At 41.9% G+C, this 18,599-nt stretch overlaps 1 protein-coding gene across 1 annotated transcript in view; it reads left to right on the top strand.

The window, feature by feature from the left end:
- Window positions 1-6,541: 6,541 nt before the first annotated feature.
- The window catches only part of shroom3 (shroom family member 3), an 87,209-nt gene continuing 75,151 nt past the window's right edge, over window positions 6,542-18,599 (top strand). The window contains exons 1-2 of the mRNA XM_078161864.1: window positions 6,542-7,550; window positions 17,748-17,902. Of these exons, the coding sequence (XP_078017990.1) occupies window positions 7,377-7,550; window positions 17,748-17,902 (329 nt within the window). The 5' untranslated portion in view covers window positions 6,542-7,376. The remainder of the gene's footprint in view (window positions 7,551-17,747; window positions 17,903-18,599) is intronic.

Below are 18,599 nucleotides of genomic sequence, written 5' to 3'. Positions count from 1 at the left end.
TTTCAGAATTTGCATTGACTTGGTACCAAAGCATCACTTCTTGTGCAATCCCAAGAAACTAACGAGACGATGGCCGTCCACGATGTGGCCTTAATTTGACAAGGGATAAATGAAAGTCTAGCTTATTGTTTCAGAGTTCCCAGCACTGTAAAACGCCACCTTAAAATTGCAACACAATCTTTGCAGTAAGACCTCAGCATGGCTGAATGTCAGCTGTCAGGTCGGGCTGCCAGCTTTGTCAATATGCAGATCGTAAAGAGTGAAACTTACCAACTGCAGCACCTTAAAGTGACACTACAGTCTTTGCTGGAATATCACAGAAATTATATTAAGCTATTTCTAGCATAGAAAGTAACAAACACAACTAAAGGTCTGTCCCAATACTAACAACACTGATGTGCACGTTCAGGCACCGAAATATGCCAACACACAGTACACCCAAAGGGTAAGTTAAGTATTTTCCAACTCTGTTTTCCCTGTTACCCTGTTTTGCACTTTTGCACTGTCAATTTAAGTCCACTGAAGTGCTTTTTTGTCACTGACAGGCTCGGACTGTTATTTTAGGTGTCTCACAATTTCTGGAAAGGATCCCTACAGAGATAGAGCTTTATGTTGAGGAGTAAGATCTTTTTGTTTAACCAGAAACAGCCCTGAAAATCACTGTTGTAAAACCCACCAGACTCCACTGAAATTAAGTCATTTTATCCTCATTACACACACTTCATTTGAAGTGGACAGAAACAAAATAAGAGTCACAAAAGTTGCCTCTGTTTGTGTCTCCACTGTTGCAACAATCAGCAACTCTGGTTTGGTTGAAATTAACCCTTAATTCACCCAGTTAGATGTGAAAACATGCTGCCTCTATACACACTAACATGACTGTTTAAATTGAGTCTGGTGGGTTTGGTGATGGTGGTATCGGAGCTGTTTCTGATCAAACAAAAAGAATCTTAGAAAAAACAGTTTAACTCTGTAGGGATCCTTTCCATAACGATGTCAGACACTTCTCAATCTGAGCCTGCCAGTAACAAAAACAAACTTTTAGTGGACGTACGTTGACGGTAAATATTGTCCTGAGTGATTAAATTGCAGCCTTTAAGGCTAAACTATCCATTTTAGTTTAATAACATGCTAACAGCATATCCTAATGCAACTGCTTGCATGTTAACAGCACTAATGCTAACATTTGTAGCATTCCCACTTTACATTCATTCACTAATAATTAATATTTAATAATGTTTAGATATCACAAAGAAATCTAATTTACATACATGAACGATAATAATTAGAAGGTCATTACGTACGTTTAGACCAGGGGTCGGCAACCTTTACTATCAAAAGAGACATTTTTGGCCCCAAAAATTTTTAAAAATCTGTCTGGAGCTGCAATATATATGTGGCTTATAATGACGGCAACACAGACTATTTAATCCAAATTAGTCTATAAATATTCCTAATAGGTCTAAATTAGCATTCATCAATATGTTTTACAACAAAGTAGTTACTCTGCAGTGGACTATTTATAATTTTTTGGTATTTAAACTTTGCAGCGTTTCTCTGCTTTCCTCCAAGACGCTTTCTTTTTCTTTTTTGGATTTGGAATCAATAGCTAGCCTTGCTAAAGTGACTCAAGCTCAGCCATTGCTGTTGAGATTCGGCAAATTTTCGGAAAAGGCACCAGGCCGTAGACGTATGACGCGCACAGTTGACGAAATGCTAAAACGTTTTTTTTGTTCAGTGTGTAGGCTGTGTAGGCATTTAAACAACTGGAAAATGTAAGAATCACTTAAGGGCCTCAACAGTGATGAATGAAAATTAAAATGTTAAGAAAAAATAATATTAATTTCTATATAATTTGTTGTCAAAGACACAGGGAGCCAATGGAGAAGGGTTAAAAAGCTGCAGATTGCTTACCCCTGATTTAGACTGTCAGAATGCTAGCATCAGCAAGTTAGCTCACTATGCTACACTCTGGAATATTGACTTGCCAAAGGTAATGTTAATATTAGCATGTTAGCATGTGTAAGGTTAGCATCTCTGCCACGATGGAGGCTTCCTGTTATGAAACAAAGTGTTTGACAAGTGGACATTTTTATCTGTTGGTGGAGCTAGAAGAAAAGTCAGTGTGTCACCAAGGCCATGTCAGTCTGAGCCACGTTGAGCTAACGCATCTTGGTATGGATATCACTTTCATTGGTGAAGCCACAACTGAATTAACCTAAAGACAATAGATGGACATACCAGTATTCTTAAAGCACTACAGTATCTTAAATTTGTTGCCAAAACTTCACCAGAGGGCCTCCCCATAAACAAATAATAAATAATAAATTGCACAAGACTAGGAAAGACGGACAAAAATTCAACGTCAGCTTCATTGCCTGTGCTGAAATTACACTTTTGTGCCACTGTGTTGTTTTAAATGTCACAGTGACGAGATTCATTCCACCATTTAAAATGAGGGTTTATATAAATGCAGATTTAAAGACATGTTTTAATATTTAGGGCTGCATTTACAGAGTGTTACACTTTTGTTTTCCGAAGAAAATTCAGAGAATATGTTCGAACAATGATCTGACTTGCCATATGCCCCTTTTATTTATTTTAGCTTTAGCATTTATAGGATAAAATCTGCAGTTTTGGAAATGTCGAGTTGGAAGACCTGCAGAGAAAGTAATCAGATTTAAATGTGCTCATCTTCATCATTTAACACGTTGTGATGCTAACGGGCGATTATAACATCTAAGTACTGTAACTTCTTTTAATCGGAAGTCTGAAACTGTTACTTTACCTTTTTTATTCCCAACTTGTTTTATTAGTTTTCTAACTATCAGCTGCTGCACAGCTACAGAAAATATTTAAAGTTCGCAGATCTTCAAGTAATTATCTTTAAAAAAAAATCTATGCATGTAAAGATTTTTAAATGTTTCTGTTCTTATTCAATGTCAAACATTTGGGTTTTGGTTAAAATCTTTTAAAGCAATAACGGTTATTTTTTTAAGACTTGCACATTTATATAAGAATGATTTATATTCTTTTATTTGTTTGGTGTTTGCACATGTTGGTTTAAAGTTGACTCAGTGCCTTATCAGAATCACTTTAACTGTATTCGAGTAAACGTGCAGGAATTTGTCTTTGCCTTTATATGTAATATAAAATATATTATTCAGTGTACAGAATAAAGAGCAGGGGAACGTGTGTGGTGTTTGGTTCATCCTTGTCTACTTTGAAAACCTGCATCAGTAATCATACAGTTACTAGATAATCTGATATTATTGAAAGTATTATTTAAGGGTACTTATTAAAAAGGTCACTTGACTCCAGCTATCTATTGAATTAAAATGAAAGTAAGTACCTTCATCACTTCATTGCCATCTTGCTCACTGAGAAAATAAAATGTATTTAATGTATTTTAATAGTACTTTAAGGCAGAGGTGTCAAACATACGACCGGGTGCCAGAACCTGCCCACCAAAGGGTCCAATCCAACCCTTTAGATGACTTTGCGCACCTAATGTTAATGCACATGTGAAGGCTGAGAGGTTACTCTGACCAGAATACGGTTCTCTAAATAACAGTAAGTACTTTCTATGGTCACATTTAAAGATATTGAACATTGTGCAAAAGATTGTCAACCAGCAGCTCCAGTACAAAAGAATCTGTGTCAGACTTATGTTTCAAAATAATATTAGTGGAACCCTGCTGCTGAGACAAAACTTCAGATTGGAAATGGTTTGTAAGGCAGGGGACGACTTAACCTGCTTCTTTAATAGCTTCCGCTTTAGTGGGAAATTATGACAAAAGTCACATGTCATGAAAGTGAGTAGTGGACGGACTGAATGTTTCTTTCTTCGTTTGGTAAATGGATGAGTATTTTCAGAAAGGAAAGGAACATTTGAAGGGGTTGATATTTATAGGTTATCATGCAGTGGTTTCACTGGTCCGGCCCACTTCAAATCTAATTGGGCTGTATCTGGCCCCTGAACTAAAATGAGTCCGACACCCCAGCTTCGAAAGGTCTTCAGAAAAAGCAAGATGTAATTCTTATGCTCACCTCTAGATGGCGACCTCAGATAACTACATACTTGAATGTCCACTTAAGAAAATAGTCCTACAAAAATGGCACTCTGTTGTTTAAAATTCGCTGCGATCTCAGAATCTCAGAGTTGAAGTTCACCTTCAAACCCTGCAGTTTAAAATGTATCTTCTCCTGTCAGTAAGGACAGTGTTCTGTCTTTTCCTTGACGTCTGTTTGACCTGAATCCATCAGACTGAGCCTCAGACAGAGCATCAACACTGTAGTCTCCTGATGTTTGATTAAACGTCTTTTGTGTCATCTGAACTTGTTTTTATCCAGACACTGTGCTCCTGTCCTCTCTTTATAAACCCCCGTGACCTTTGACCCTGTTAGCTGATACACTCGATGACACCATCAAAGCACGTTCCCAACTGCCAACACAACCAACTCAGGCTGAAGGACTGGCTGCTTCGCCTGAACCTTACTGACTGATGTCACTGTGGGAATTAAACCTCACTGCCTGATGAAGACTTTGTAAATGTTGTGGATTCTGCTCTCAGATAAACAGACAGATTACATGATCGTCCTCTGGTTGGGAAAAGCTGCTCTCACATGATCAGGCTGGAATGTGTGAAATCCCACTGCCAGCAGCCTGTTTGATAACAGGTACGATTTATGGGTCTCCTAATAATGAGTCAGGTTGGGTTTGGGATTGATTCAGATATGAGTAACAGATTGCAAAACTGGGCCCCAGCTGTGACCTGAATGCAGTGTGAAACTCTTCTAATGGCCACTTGAGGCTGGCTTCAAGAGCGAGTCAGTACCTATAGACCCCCATGCTAAAATGCCAGACTTTAGAGCAGAAATAACATGTTTGCAGCCTGGTCTCTATAGCTAGTTTCAACATTCATGGCAGTGTTAAATTTTTATTAAGGCTAGAAGTTATCCATAAGGGTGTAGCTGCTTTGAGTGATAGGTGGGTGCCGTCAGTGGACAAGTTGCCACCATGGCGACCATGATTAGGTGACATGACCATGGTTTAACCCCAAATTCGTAGAGTAGCCATCACTGTTGCTATTTCAGTGTGTTTTCAGTTAATTAAAGTTAATTGTAATATTTTGATCGCCTACAAAAGTCTTGTTCATCGTTGTACTAAAGGACCATCGAAGGCAGTGGTTCCCAACTGGTGGGTCACAGTCCAAATGTGGGTCGTTGGTCCATTTTGATTGGACCACAAGTGACTCGCGAACGTGTCAAGTTTGTGAAAAACACTTTATTTTGAAGTACAGTGAATTTCTAGCACAAGCTTTTATTCTGAAGTTCTGTTTCCTGCTGTAGGGTGAGTAAATAAGAGACAGCTATATAAAAGAGTCAGAAAACTAGCTTGACGACGTGGCCAAAAGCAAGTATGACCCTGAGTATATAAAATTTTGTGGGCCTAAAACTAAGGATGCTTTCACACCCGCCCTGTTTGGTTCGGTTCAATCCAACTCAAGTTTGTTTGCCCCCTCAGTGTGGTTCGTTTGGGCAGGTGTGAACACAGCAATCACACTCAGGTGTGCACCAAAACAACCGGACTGAGACCTTCTTGAAGAGGTGGTCTCAGTCCGGTTCCAAAGGAACTCTGGTGCGGTTGGTTTGTGGTGAGAAGGTGTTCCGACCTGGATGTGAAGCAACTGCAGTCACATGACACATTGTTTGGGTTAAACATGAGCATGTTACAGTCCTGGAGGATTATTAATGTGCACCTCCTCCTGTACTGCCTTAATATGCACATTCAGCACATCCAATGCATCAAAACATTGTTTTCTAGTTGGAGCCGCGCCTCGTTTTCAAACTGTATGCTTTGACTAAAATGAACAATGACAGCAATATAGTCCACGATGAGCAGCGCTAAAATCAACCTGCGTAGTTGTCCCTCCATTGTGACATTAGAAAGTGTCACATTTATCTTGCAAGTGTACTCTTCTTCAACGTTTGCTTTACTTCCTGGATTTTTCCCACATGGAAATTCTGACCAATCAAGAGCAGCTTTCTCACACAAGGCATTTGATCTGGTCCTCTTGTAAATGCTGCCGTGAGAACACGAACCAACTCTAGGCAATGTGATGGTGATGGTCTGGGGAGGCAAATCCTTAAAGGGTCTTCCTGGTGCAGCGGGCCCTCATCAGGAGCATGCCCAGATGTTGTCAGGAGGTCATACAGGCAGCCGGGCGGCGTACATAACTGATGAGCTGGATCAGCGGTTTTGAATCCAGACCTCAGTGGGTTGATGATTTTGGTTTCCACTGACCGTTGTTACCTCAAATTACACAATGTACATCAGTAAAAATTGGTGGGCATGTTGGGGGTGACGTATTCCTTTAACTCTGTGCTGCTGATGAGACGTTTCCTGCCACAAACGATCCTCAAACAGCAGATACAAACTGTGGTTGTTGTGAAGCGTGTAAACGATTGGATCCAGCGGACAGTTTAATGTGGCTCTGCGCAGTAATCTGGTCCCAGTGTGAATGGAGACAGTGTCAGAGCTGCTGCTGCAGAGTTCAGCTCCGCTGTGAATGATTGGATTACAACTCATCAGCACACGCACAGGAAACACTGCGGAGCTGGATCCCTCTGTTATTCACACTTATTCTGTGTTTTTATTTTTAAATTCTCCTTTTTCTATAAGTTTCTGTTATTTTTTGTCATTTTTACGTTTTTCTTTCCTACTTTTTTCCTCCATCTTGTCTTTTTCTTTATTTCCAAACCCTCCATTTCCTCCTCAATTCTGATTTCCTACCTTCCTCCTTCTCTTTCTTTCTTTTTAACTTGTTTCATTTTTCCTCCCTCGCCTACCTCACCCTCTCCTCTCCTCTCCTCTCCTCCCTCGTCCCCCCTCTCAGTCTCACTCCACCTCTCTGTGTCTCTCTCTTTTCTTCTGGCTCACTGAGTCGCAGTAAATCCTATTGTGATGCTAAACTGATTTTCGGAAGAGAGAGAGATAGAAAGAGAGGCAGACACAGAGAGGGAGAGGTTTGGGTTTCTGTTTCTGACCATATCTGATCTGACCTTCGTCCATCTCCAACTTTTATGACTTTCTCCTGTCTGTAAACTTTCTCCCCTCCTCCTCAGACTCCTGCGGGAGCTTTCGGTGTGTTGTTGGGGGTCTGTTCTCCGGAGGATCAGCCGCTCTCTGCACTTCAGGAATGCACTTTGCAGGAAACGCAGCTCGGTGCTCGGACACCTCCTTCTCTCCTTTATTCTCACCGAGGAGTTATAAATGAATGGAGGAAATGCGCTCGTAAAGGAGACACCGTTTTGTGCAGTCCCCGGGCTGAGAGGACAAGAGGGGCCCGGAGAGAGCGCTCCCCCGGCCGGGCATGGAGAACGGCGTCCGGGCGGGGCTCCAGCAGCAGCAGCAGGCGGCAGGCGGAGGAGGAGGAGGAGGAGGAGGCGGCTGGGTGCTGGTGGAGGCCCGGCTGCAGGGAGGAGCACCGTGGGGATTCACCCTGCAGGGCGGCCTGGAGCACGGAGAGCCGCTCATCATCTCCAAGGTACAAATCTGATCCTTACTGTGTCATCATATACATGTATGTGTCACATGTCATGTGTGGTATGTTCACCTCTGACATGTGGGGCCTCAACACACTACTGGGACCTGTTCAGCGTCACTGTGACACATAATGATACCTAATCAAACTATATCCTATTAATCCACAAGAATAATGTTTGTTTGTAATTTATAAGTAAGGTCACTGGTGGAAGAAGTGTTCATCCCTTAAAGGTAAAAGTAGAAAAGATAGCCTGCTATCACCTCTGTAAAAGTCCTACTCCTTAAATATCAATGTAATTTTAATAGCCTCAGTCTGAGCAGTGCTAGAGTGCAGTTTAAAGGGTACCTTTAAAGGGCAGGTTAAGGTCTGCACTTCCCTAAAGTTGGGTAGCTCAAAAGAGGCATATTTAAAGGTCCAGTGTGTAAGATTTTGGGGGACACAATGGCAGAAATGCAGTATAGTAAGTACGTTTTCTGTAGTGTATAATCACCTGAAAATAAGAATCATTGTGTTTTCCTTACCTTAGAAAGAGCTGGTCTATATCTACTTAAAGGGCAGTAGGGCTGTGACTAGAGATTATTTTCAGTGTTGACTAATCTGTCGATTATTTCTTCGATTAGTCGATTAAACATTTTATCGGAAAATGTGTTAAAATGTTGAAAAATGTCGGTCTGTCTCTCCCAAACCCCAAAATGATGTCATCTAATGTCTTGTTTCGTACTCACGCCAAAGGGTTTTATTCACCATCATGGGAGAGTGTGTAAAGCTGCCAATATAAGCGCATTTTGGGGTACTTTTATAGTACTTTTCTATGACTCAAACCGATTAGTCGACTACTAAAACAGTCACCGATTGTTTTAACACTCGATTAGTCGACTAATCGTTGCAGCCCTAGAGGGCAGGGGGCTCATTTCTAAAGCAGTGCATAGGATCCATGCTGAAAATGTACCAAAAATGATGTGCGGCAAAAAATATTTGTCAGTTTCTACCTCACCATGTGCGTTGCCAGTTTTCCGTCACCAAAATGTTGTAATCATGGGTCAAAGTTTCTCCCATCAACTCTGTTTTTATAGATCACAACTTTTCTGTGGGAAGTAGCATACGCCTCTTCAGGCCTCATTTTGTGTGTACGCAATTTTTATAAATGGAACCCAGAGTCCTCCTTCGTGGAGATCACCATGTTTCTACAGTAGCCCAGAACGGACAAACCAAACACACTTTAACATCGCCTACTGTAGTTAGCAGCCCCTCCATGATGAGAGCTTTGTAAAAACACAGATTGTCAAGATCATTTTGGAACAGTGTGGAGCAATCAGGCTAAACCAGGGGTCAACAACCTGACCTACATTCAAAAAAAAATTGTCTAATGTAGATCGGTAGAAAGAAAATAGTTCCTACATGAAACTGCTCACAGCAATGTCTGTTTTATCTTGAGTAACCAGGTCATGATTTCTGGAAAGAGACATTGATGTTGAGTTTTCAGATGTAATTTTTTGACACACCACAAGCTGAAAGACATCTAGATCCATTAGGGGCCGTACACATGCTGCATCTTTAACCGCTTGGAAAATGCGATGTCGGGTGCTGGGCGCTACTTTTGTACCTTTTTTGAGCCAGCTTTCAAGAGCGTGGCGGCAGGTTGAATGGTGATTGGTCAGTGATGCTATCTTATCTCAGCTAAGTGAAGCTACTGTAAAAGGAAAGTGATCACTAATGATTCCCTCTCTGTCTGTACAGCCATGGTGGCCTCATTTTATTAAAATGCAAATCAGCAGACTGGTGCTAGTGTGTGTTCGTGTGTGTGTTCATGTGTGTGTGTGGAGGTTATTCTGGGATGGAGGCCAAACTGCTGTAAAATAGGACAAGAATGTGAATTATGTGTTTTCCTGGGTGCTGTTGAACACACTCACGCTTTTATTCTGTACTGTACCCAGATCAGTGTTAGCGCCGACCCAGCATCTGCCCGATGTCCGACGGTCTGTCGGTGTCTCTTTGTGTTTCTCAGCGTGGCGTCACTTTTCTGTCTTTCTCTTTACTTCCTTTCAGTCCCCGTCTGTCTTTCCTCATATTTCTTCATATGCAACCAAAGTCCCTGTTTGTTGTCTCTTTCCTTGTTCATACAACAACACAGTTAAAATGCGGGATCACTAGTTTGCAGGTCATCGTCGTGAAGCCCTCCGTCCACCGTGAACCTCCTCTTCTTCCTCTTCTTATAGCCCTTGTCTACACGTGTACAGAGATTTTTTCTCTGCGTTCCTCTATGAAGAGTTTTAGGTCACTCAAACAGAGATTTTTTTTAAGAATGCCATGAAAAGTGGTTGTTTTATACCGAGACATCGCTGCATTTCCTGCTGGGATAGTGCCACAAAAAACAGTTGTTTTTACTGAGATATTGATGTGTTTCCTGCAAAGATAGTGCCACAAAAAGTGATTATTTTTTACACAGCTGTCTTGCATTTACTGCCGGGATAGAGCCAAAAAAAAATGTTGTTTTATACCGAGCTTTTGCTGTGTTTGCAAAACTGGGTATTTTAAGCCCAAACATGATCTTTTCCCACCCAAGTAGGAAAAGTAGTTGTGTTAACCACAGCCGTGTTTTAACAAATGCACTACATTATAACGTACATATATAACACAACCGTGACCGTTTACAGAAATGTACAATGCCAACATTTATTCTGGTGACTGGGTTGACAGAGTGGAATTGTTGTCAATTATAAGTGGAAGGGAAACTTCTGCATGTCCAGAGCATCACTTGTATCATTGAATGAGCCATTTTGTCCTTATATCAGAGGGAAATCAATGGTTATGAGAACTTCAGCAGGTGTTTTTTTTAAAGGTAATATAGCCTGTATGCTTCATTACATTTATGGTGAGTGGAGACAGCAGAAAACAGCTAATGTTGGAGCGTTTGGAGTCGTTTTTGAGTTTGACTGTAGACATAGATATCATCACCTTCACTGTGTTTAATCACAACCACTGTTGTTATTTACAGATTTTAGCTTTCACTTGTCACAATAACTGCTCAGCTGTGAAACAGTGATCTGATTGAGCGAGGAACGATCAAATGAAGGGAACTGGCAAGAAGCCACCATCTCAGATTTTCAGATTAAAATGAGTTAGAGTGGTTAAACACATGAGGCCTTTTTCAGCAAGAGTGGAATAAGAGAGATTTGCCAACCTCAGCCTGTTTATCATCAGTGCGTTGGATTTTTTTGTGGTTTCTAAGGTGGGTTCAGAGGTCACAGTGAAGGTTTCTGTTAATCCAGGCAGTTTAACGCAGGTTAAACAGTCTTAATGAGTCTTAATCTGAAGGTCTCATGACTGGCATCAAACTGGATGTGTGCTCTAACACTGCTCAGGTTACATCGTCAAACTAAAGGTATGTGGTTAAGTTGTAACCCAAACTCTCTCCTGTGAATATGTACTGCCTCTGTTAGTTCAGCTTTGATCTGCTCTGCTTACTGTGTAAAACCAGCAGCTCCATCACAGTTTTGAAAACTTGTACCCAATCTGAAAAAGATCCATGACGACCTTAAAGGGCAATGTCCGTACTTCTTAACCTGAACTCTATTAAGTAACTAATGGGAACAACCATTTCTGAAATTGGTCCAGTATTGAGAAACTGCGAAACAGGTCAGTTTAACCCTTCAGGCATTTGTGCAGTGTCAATTTATATCCAATGAACGTGTTTGTTTTTGTCACTGACAGGCTCAGATTGTTATTTTAAGTGTCTGACAACATTATGAAATCCCTACAGAGATAGAGCTTTGTGTTAAACAGTAAGATCCTTTTTGTTTAACCAGAAACAGCCCTGAAATCACCATCACCATACCCACCAGACTCCATTTAAGGTTGGTGACTGTTGTTCTAAAGACAGTGACTGAGGGAGCTCAGAGCTAAGGAAGGGTCAACAGAAGCTCCACTGGGTCCAAACATGATTACCTCAGTTTTGCTTTCATTTAAATTTAAAAAATTTTGGGCCAACCAAGCCTTGATGACATGCATGCACTCGAGCAGGGGTGTCAGGGAGCCATAGTAGTTCTTTTTCAATGGTATGTAAATCTGTGTGTCATCTGCATAAAAGTGGTAAGAGATGCCATGTTTTTTAAAAAGTAGGGAGTTATAAAGAAAAAAGAATGGGCCCAAGAATTGATCCCTGGGGGACTCCACAAACTAAAGGGGCATATGAATGTAATGATTAAATGATATATTTTGGTGGTTTGAGTTGAAGATGTGAGAAAGAGTAGTATCAGTAACATTGTTAACACTGTGCTACATTACAGAGAAATACAAAACCGTACTAATGAACCTTCATTAATATAGGCCTATATTTTATCTACAAGTGCACGTCACACACTGAGCGAGCCGCCTGTTAATGACGCTGTGGGCTAATGGGCATGTAGCTACTTCCATGTTTCAGATGATACGTCATGTTTGTAGTCGACCAATGAAGATGAGTTTACATATCACCTTGGGTTCGTCCTTCACCTTCTCGTGGACACTTCCTGTGTCTGTCCTTCCAAATTAAAGTCACACATGGTCCAGTCATATAGGTTTGGATTTATTTTGACAAGGTGCAGCTCCTGATAGAGTTTCACATTTGTGTTTGTGTCTGCGACTAAGCGACCAATAAAACCTTGCCGACTAATGAACTTTCTGGTCATCTAATGTTTGATCGACTATTAGGGGGCAGCCCTAGTTTTAATTCCTCAAAATACTGATCTGTTTTTATCCTTCAGATGAAACTTAAAAGGAAAAATCACAGTTTGGTTGAACTGCAAAAAACCCATCCTCACCAAAACCTTAACCTGTGATGTGGGGTCAGAATGCTTCATTTCAAGTTGTCTCGAGCCAACAAGGGACGACTGCACTCATCAAAATCAATTCAGTAACTTTCTCTTGGCAGCGCCCCCCCCACTGCTGTCAGAGGATATTTTCCCAAATCACACAGTCTTTATTGATTAGAGGAGGTATGTTGTTTCAGTCACGGTATGAACAGGCTGAGCCGCTCTGTTTGGATATCTCCGTCCGCAGGATAATGAATTTCAGCTGGAATACCACAGTCAGTGACACACACACACACACACTCACACACACACTCTCACAGAGTTACTGAGTGATTCTGCGGGCCTTATTTGGGTATATTTATTCCTGAAAAAGGCAAACACTTCAGGCATGTGCACAGCTCCACAGAGCTGAGGAATGGTTTATATTTTTAACACACTGTTTTTCCTTCACAGCTCGAGAGGATGTTTCATTTCCTTTATGTCAGCGCAGCTCATTAGACACATCTCACACTTACACATGTCAACAGTGTACATACTTATAGAAACCTGTCTTTGTTTGTCAGCAGCCTGGGCGTCACACCACTCCCCCATCTGCTGATGAGTTTTATGAGATGTAGTTGTGTTCTGTTGTTGGGTTTTGCCCCCTCAGGGCCACCGTACATAGGTGATTTAAGTCACTCAGCGCATATAGTACATGAGCGTACTGTGTTTCAGATGTCGGAGCTGCAGTGTGTGGGCTAAAACACATAATGCTTTTGTTGAAACACATGTTGTAATTCAGGAGAGGGTCAGACACACCCTGTGAGAAATTCTTGGCAGTTGTTTTAACATTCAGAGAGTCCCAGCTGGGCGGGGTTTATTGTTTTAGAGCAGAGCTAGATACCTTTGTCAATCGCAGGACAGTGTGTGAAAACAACTATGAAATAAAGCGACTTTCTGGTGTTAGTTATGTTTGTAGCCCTCGTCGTGAACCTGACCTGACCGTGAACCTGAATCTGTGTAATTAGCTACAGGTTCCCGAGGGGTTGTTTTAAGGTCAGATTCATCGTCGTCAGGTACTGGGACCAGAAAATCTTAATTTGGGCAGAGACAATTAGAACAACCAAACGGCGTCCAGAGTGCAAACTGTATTGTCTTTGTATTTGGAGAGAGAAGTTGTGGGTTTTCCCATTCATTTCAATACAGTCAGAGTTTTCTTTAAGGAACATCTAGTGGCCGTGACAGGAACTGCATCATATTGCTCTCAAGGCCCAGACACACCAAACGAGCCCGGTGTCACTCCAAAGTCGTCAAAATCTGGCGCTTGGGCAGTGACTTGCAGCATCAGAAACCAACAAAAAAAGGTGTCTTTTAAAGTCGGCATAGTTTATTGGTGCCCGGTGAGGTCAGGGGGAAAGGCGGTGGGACAAGGACGAAAGTTAAGGCGGCAAAAGTCTGACAGGGGCTGGCGGGAGAGGTGGTGGATGGGTCCAACAACACCGACACCGACTTTCACCCGAGAGAGCGGTATTCGCGTCTTGTAAGATTCTAAAGCCAAACCCTTTTGTTTTTTCCTAAACCTAACCACGTCAATTCGCGGTGTTGTACCGATGTAGTGCTTTTATTTTGAAAGAGACTGTATGCAAACGTTAGATTTCCTGTGAAAGCAGAAGTGTATCTTGAAAGAAGACAATGCATGTAACTGGCTGAAGTTGACACGGCATCCCAGAACGTCAACAACCGACGCACCCACGGTACCTTTCACATCGTATGTGGACGTGGAAATTCCTGACCAAACGTCAATATGTAACGAGGTCGGAGTGAGAATGAGTTGACAAAACCAACATCAAAGAACTAGTGGCAATGAAGGCTACCAGACTGTTCACTGTGTCACCTCACGTCGCCTGTGTTATGGCCAAAAAGTTGCACTTGAACACCCCGCAAACACTACAGCCAACTAGCGTGCACGTTTTGCGCCTGCGTGAGAGGAAATAACTCTTCATATCAATAGATAATGTACACAGCAGCAAGTCATCATGTTGTCTAACAAACACACACATGGTAAATAGGACAGAAGAGAAAAGATATGAACATCCAATGTCAGTTGAAGCAGTTTGGGAGACCAAACACAGCAAACGTCCAGGAATCCAGTCTGAGCTGGTGACGTTTGTGCAGAGACATTTTGACAGCCGACTCAGGATTTGATTGAGCTTATCTCACAGAGGACAAGACCGCAAGACAGTGTGACCTTACAGAGCACACACACACGCACAGTGATAAACACACAGGCGTATGTTGTGATACGGCTGCACACTCTCTGACAGGCTGCTGAGAGGCATCACTGGCAGCACTGATAATGCAGTGGGCTCGTACTGATTTCATACAGTGTGTGTGTGTGTGTGTGTGTGTGTGTGTGTGTGTGTGCGTCAGACTGGGAGTTACAGTTGAATCATCATCACTTTAGACAACAACAATGTACAATTGATGACAAACTTAAAGGAAACGTGTCTGTAAATTCAATGTGAAGCATTTTGAATACTTCGCACAACTATCACAAAAAAACCAAACATGCAGCTGACCCTCAGCTACACCTCTACCATCTTAGTTATTGTTGCTACCCAATATTTTTCAAACTTGTGTGTAGTTTATATTGGTAACAGTGCTGCTGGTTGATGTTTGGGGACACTCAGCTTGTTTCGTACTAGCTGTAAACCTAGGTTTGTGTGTAGTTTCAGTTAGCATTACCAGTGCTACTTCCTGCAGTTTCACACCGTGTTATGTTAGCGAGCCGGAGCTAACAGTAGGGTGACCATATTTTGATTTCCAAAAAAGAGGACACTCGGCCGGCCACGACATAGCCTACTTAAATGATACTCATACACACACTAGAGTGTGGCGATCCGAGCCCGATGGTACCCGACGGGTCGGCCGGGTTTGGTCAAAAATGTAGCTATAAATTGTATTCGGGCTCGGGTCGGACTCGGTTAGCTTTCAGTGAAAATGTAGTGTAAAAATAAATAAAATCCTATTGTCTGTCCTGTTTATTGCTTGGGCACTGTTATTTACGTGACAACACCTGAACATAACACACACAGACACACATTGGCTGTTTGTTTCTACCTCTCCCCTCGCTGGAAGTCTCGGACCTCCAGCCGCCCGCCTCCGCCTTGATTAAATGCTGAAAATAAAATAAAAGAGGGAGACAGGTTTTTCCTATTTTATCTTATTTTGTTTTATTTCTCTCTCTCCTCTTGCTAGAAGCCTCAGACCTCCCGCCTCCCGCTCCAAACATGGAGGTCTCCCTCTCCGCAGCTGAGCACCCACAGGACACGCCCGGCCTGTTAAATAGCCTGTAACCACTGTGTGACACAAACTCAGTGCTTTGGTCGTTAAATAATGTCGGGCTCGGTTCGGGTTCGGACAGAAATATGCTGCCCGTGCTGCACTCTAACACACACACACAAACACACGGAAAACCGGACATTATCATCAGTTTATAAAACCCCCCCCGGATGCCCCGGACGGGACGTGAAAAGTGGACATGTCCGGGCAAAAGAGGACGTTTGGTCAGCCTAGCTATCAGGCTAAAAGGTTTTGGAAACATAAGTGCAAGTGCAGAATGCAAATTTACCTTTAGCAAGTTGCTTCAATTCTAAATACTGGAAATGTTTAGCTGTCATAACTTTGTGGCAACCCAGTTAAGTTGCTAACGTTAGCCTAAATTCTGTTATCGTAGCATCTTGGCTCCCACGAAGTTGATGTTCCAGTCATGAATGGGTTTTTTCCTGAGATAACCTCTAATTGAAATGGTATAGCAACTCTTGACATTGGAAGTAACCCTTGGTCACTACAAACAGGAAAAGAATCCAGGCACTCCAAACAAAAATGAGAACGAGGAAGGAAAGATTAGATTAAAAAGCCTTTAATATAATGGCCAACTCATTAAAAAGCCAACATGTTTCGACCACTGTTGGTCTTCATCAGGGCTGGAGTTTCTCCAGCCCTGATGAAGACCAACAGTGGTCATTGAGTTGGCCATTATATTAAAGGCTTTTTAATCTAATCTTTCCTTCCTCGTTCTCATTTTTGTTTGGAGTGCCTGGATTCTTTTCCTGTTTGCAGTATTTTGGAGTTCCCTCCTTTTTTCCAAGAGCACCCGATACATTTTTGGATCTACACTCTACAACACAGAGCAACCAGTTATCTGTTTTTTTAACCCTTGGTCACTACTTTAGGTAAAAAAACACGTTAGCCGGACAGGCTAACATTATGCTAAAGCTAAGACAAAGTTTAATCCAATTCTTACACATCCTGTATGTTTGGTTATGATTGCTAAGATGATTAGCCAATCACAGCTGGGGAGGGGTTTAGTAAACAGTCAATTTAATACACTATTGCAGGGATGACGTTTTTGTGGGCGATCCCGGAAGCTTGCGTCATCCTGGTTCCCTCGACAAAAAGCCAATCGGAATTTATCCACCCGATTTTGGATCGGAGTAAAAGTTCTTGTAACTTACATGTTCTACTCAGCAAGATAATCTTGACAAATGAACACCACCTTTCATGGTTTTTGAGTCTTGGGTCTGACCTGGGCTTACCTTACACCACTGTGTAGAACAAAACGTAGAAGTCTCTTAAACTTGTGTTAACCACAGACCTTATTCCAGGCATCTCACCAAAAACCCATTCAAAAAAACTTCATTGATTTTGACACAATGGAACCGGAGGTGCAAACATGCTCACTCATAGGACTCATTCCTGCACCGCTTCATTAGAAATGGCTTTGTCTTTCCCAAGAGTGTTCCACATGTCCTGCCCCACTATGCTGTGATTGTCTGTCTAACCCAAATCATGACCTCTTTGGCTCTAACTGTGTCCGACCTTGACATGTTGGCGTGATGAGCACTAGCGAGTCTTAACATATGAGGGTGGGACCAGGTGAAACACCATCCGAATTTTGTACTTTTTCTTAAAATAGAACCCCATAAAGAAAGAGCGACAGACAGGATGTGAGAAAGACAAAGCCACCGGGCAAACAGCCGACAGTGACCCTCTACATATCACGCACATCAAGTGTTTCCTACCTACCAGAACAATAGAAACCCTGATAACAGCTGCCACAATAAGTGTGACTCAACAAGTTTCATCACTGTGTGCCCAGTACAGAGATACTGTAGGACATGTTTGGCCTGGTTTAGCACAAAGACTAGAGGGAAGGCAGGACGGCAGTATGAACCCAGAAGACCTCTGAGGTCACTCCGTTATTTCTTTTAGGAGCTTGGCGGTGTTCACCTACTGAGCTCTCCTTCATTCGAGGTCAGGACCTGACTGCCTAATGAGCTAGTGCTTTAGTAAATCATTGGCTAAATACACATTTCGGCTGTCTCAGTAAGCCTGTCCTGAGGTGTTTGTATTTGTGTCTGTGCAGGTGGAGGAGGGCGGCAAGGCGGACAGCTTGGAGCAGCCTCTGCTGGTCGGGGATGAGATCATCGTCATCAACGAGGTGGAGCTGACTGGATACAGACAGGAGGCCATCGCTCTGGTCAAAGGATCGTACAAGACGCTGCAGCTCACCGTCCGCAGGTACAGACTGTGACTTCATTTTAGGAAGACTGGGTTTGTTGTACTCGTCTCACTCTGCCATATTTCTGTGGCATGATTTATGTTAGTTATTCTAACCAGCAGAAAATGAAAGGATAAAGTCTCAGCTATAAATAGAGACGTTTTAATGAACACTCATTTTTCTAAAATGAGATGATTTGTGATTGCTGTGCATTAGTGCGGCACGGTGAGCAGAGGTTAGCATTGTCGCCTCACAGCAAGAGGGTTCCTGGTTTGACCCTCTACATCAGGGGTATTCAACTAAAATTCAAGAAGGTCCAGTTAGAGAAAGTTTCCTTACGCAAAGGTCCGAAACATCATAATGTCGAACTTGCGATATGATTTAGTGTGATATATACTGAAGTAGCCTAGTAGCTGTATCAACATCTGCAAGTAACCAACATCTATCAAATCAAGTAAAGAAAGTACCATTCAAAAGCATTTCGACAATATTAATTGTCACTTAACACTGAACTATACAGATATGCATTTAAAAATAAAATCGTTTTTGAAAAATTGTGCATCTTAAAATACAGTGTTTAATTTTAGAAAAAATAAAATAAATTTTCCTTTTTCTTTGTTAACTGTTTCACAACTTTCACAATAAATAAATAACAATTGAACAGTTCTCTTTCTTTACCTCTTTTCCCACTCCCCCACTTTTTGTTGTTCAGTGAGA

Source organism: Epinephelus lanceolatus, chromosome 19, assembly GCF_041903045.1.
Source record: "Epinephelus lanceolatus isolate andai-2023 chromosome 19, ASM4190304v1, whole genome shotgun sequence".
NCBI classification, from domain to species: domain Eukaryota; kingdom Metazoa; phylum Chordata; class Actinopteri; order Perciformes; family Serranidae; genus Epinephelus; species Epinephelus lanceolatus.
This window is presented reverse-complemented; position numbering and strand designations above follow the sequence as displayed.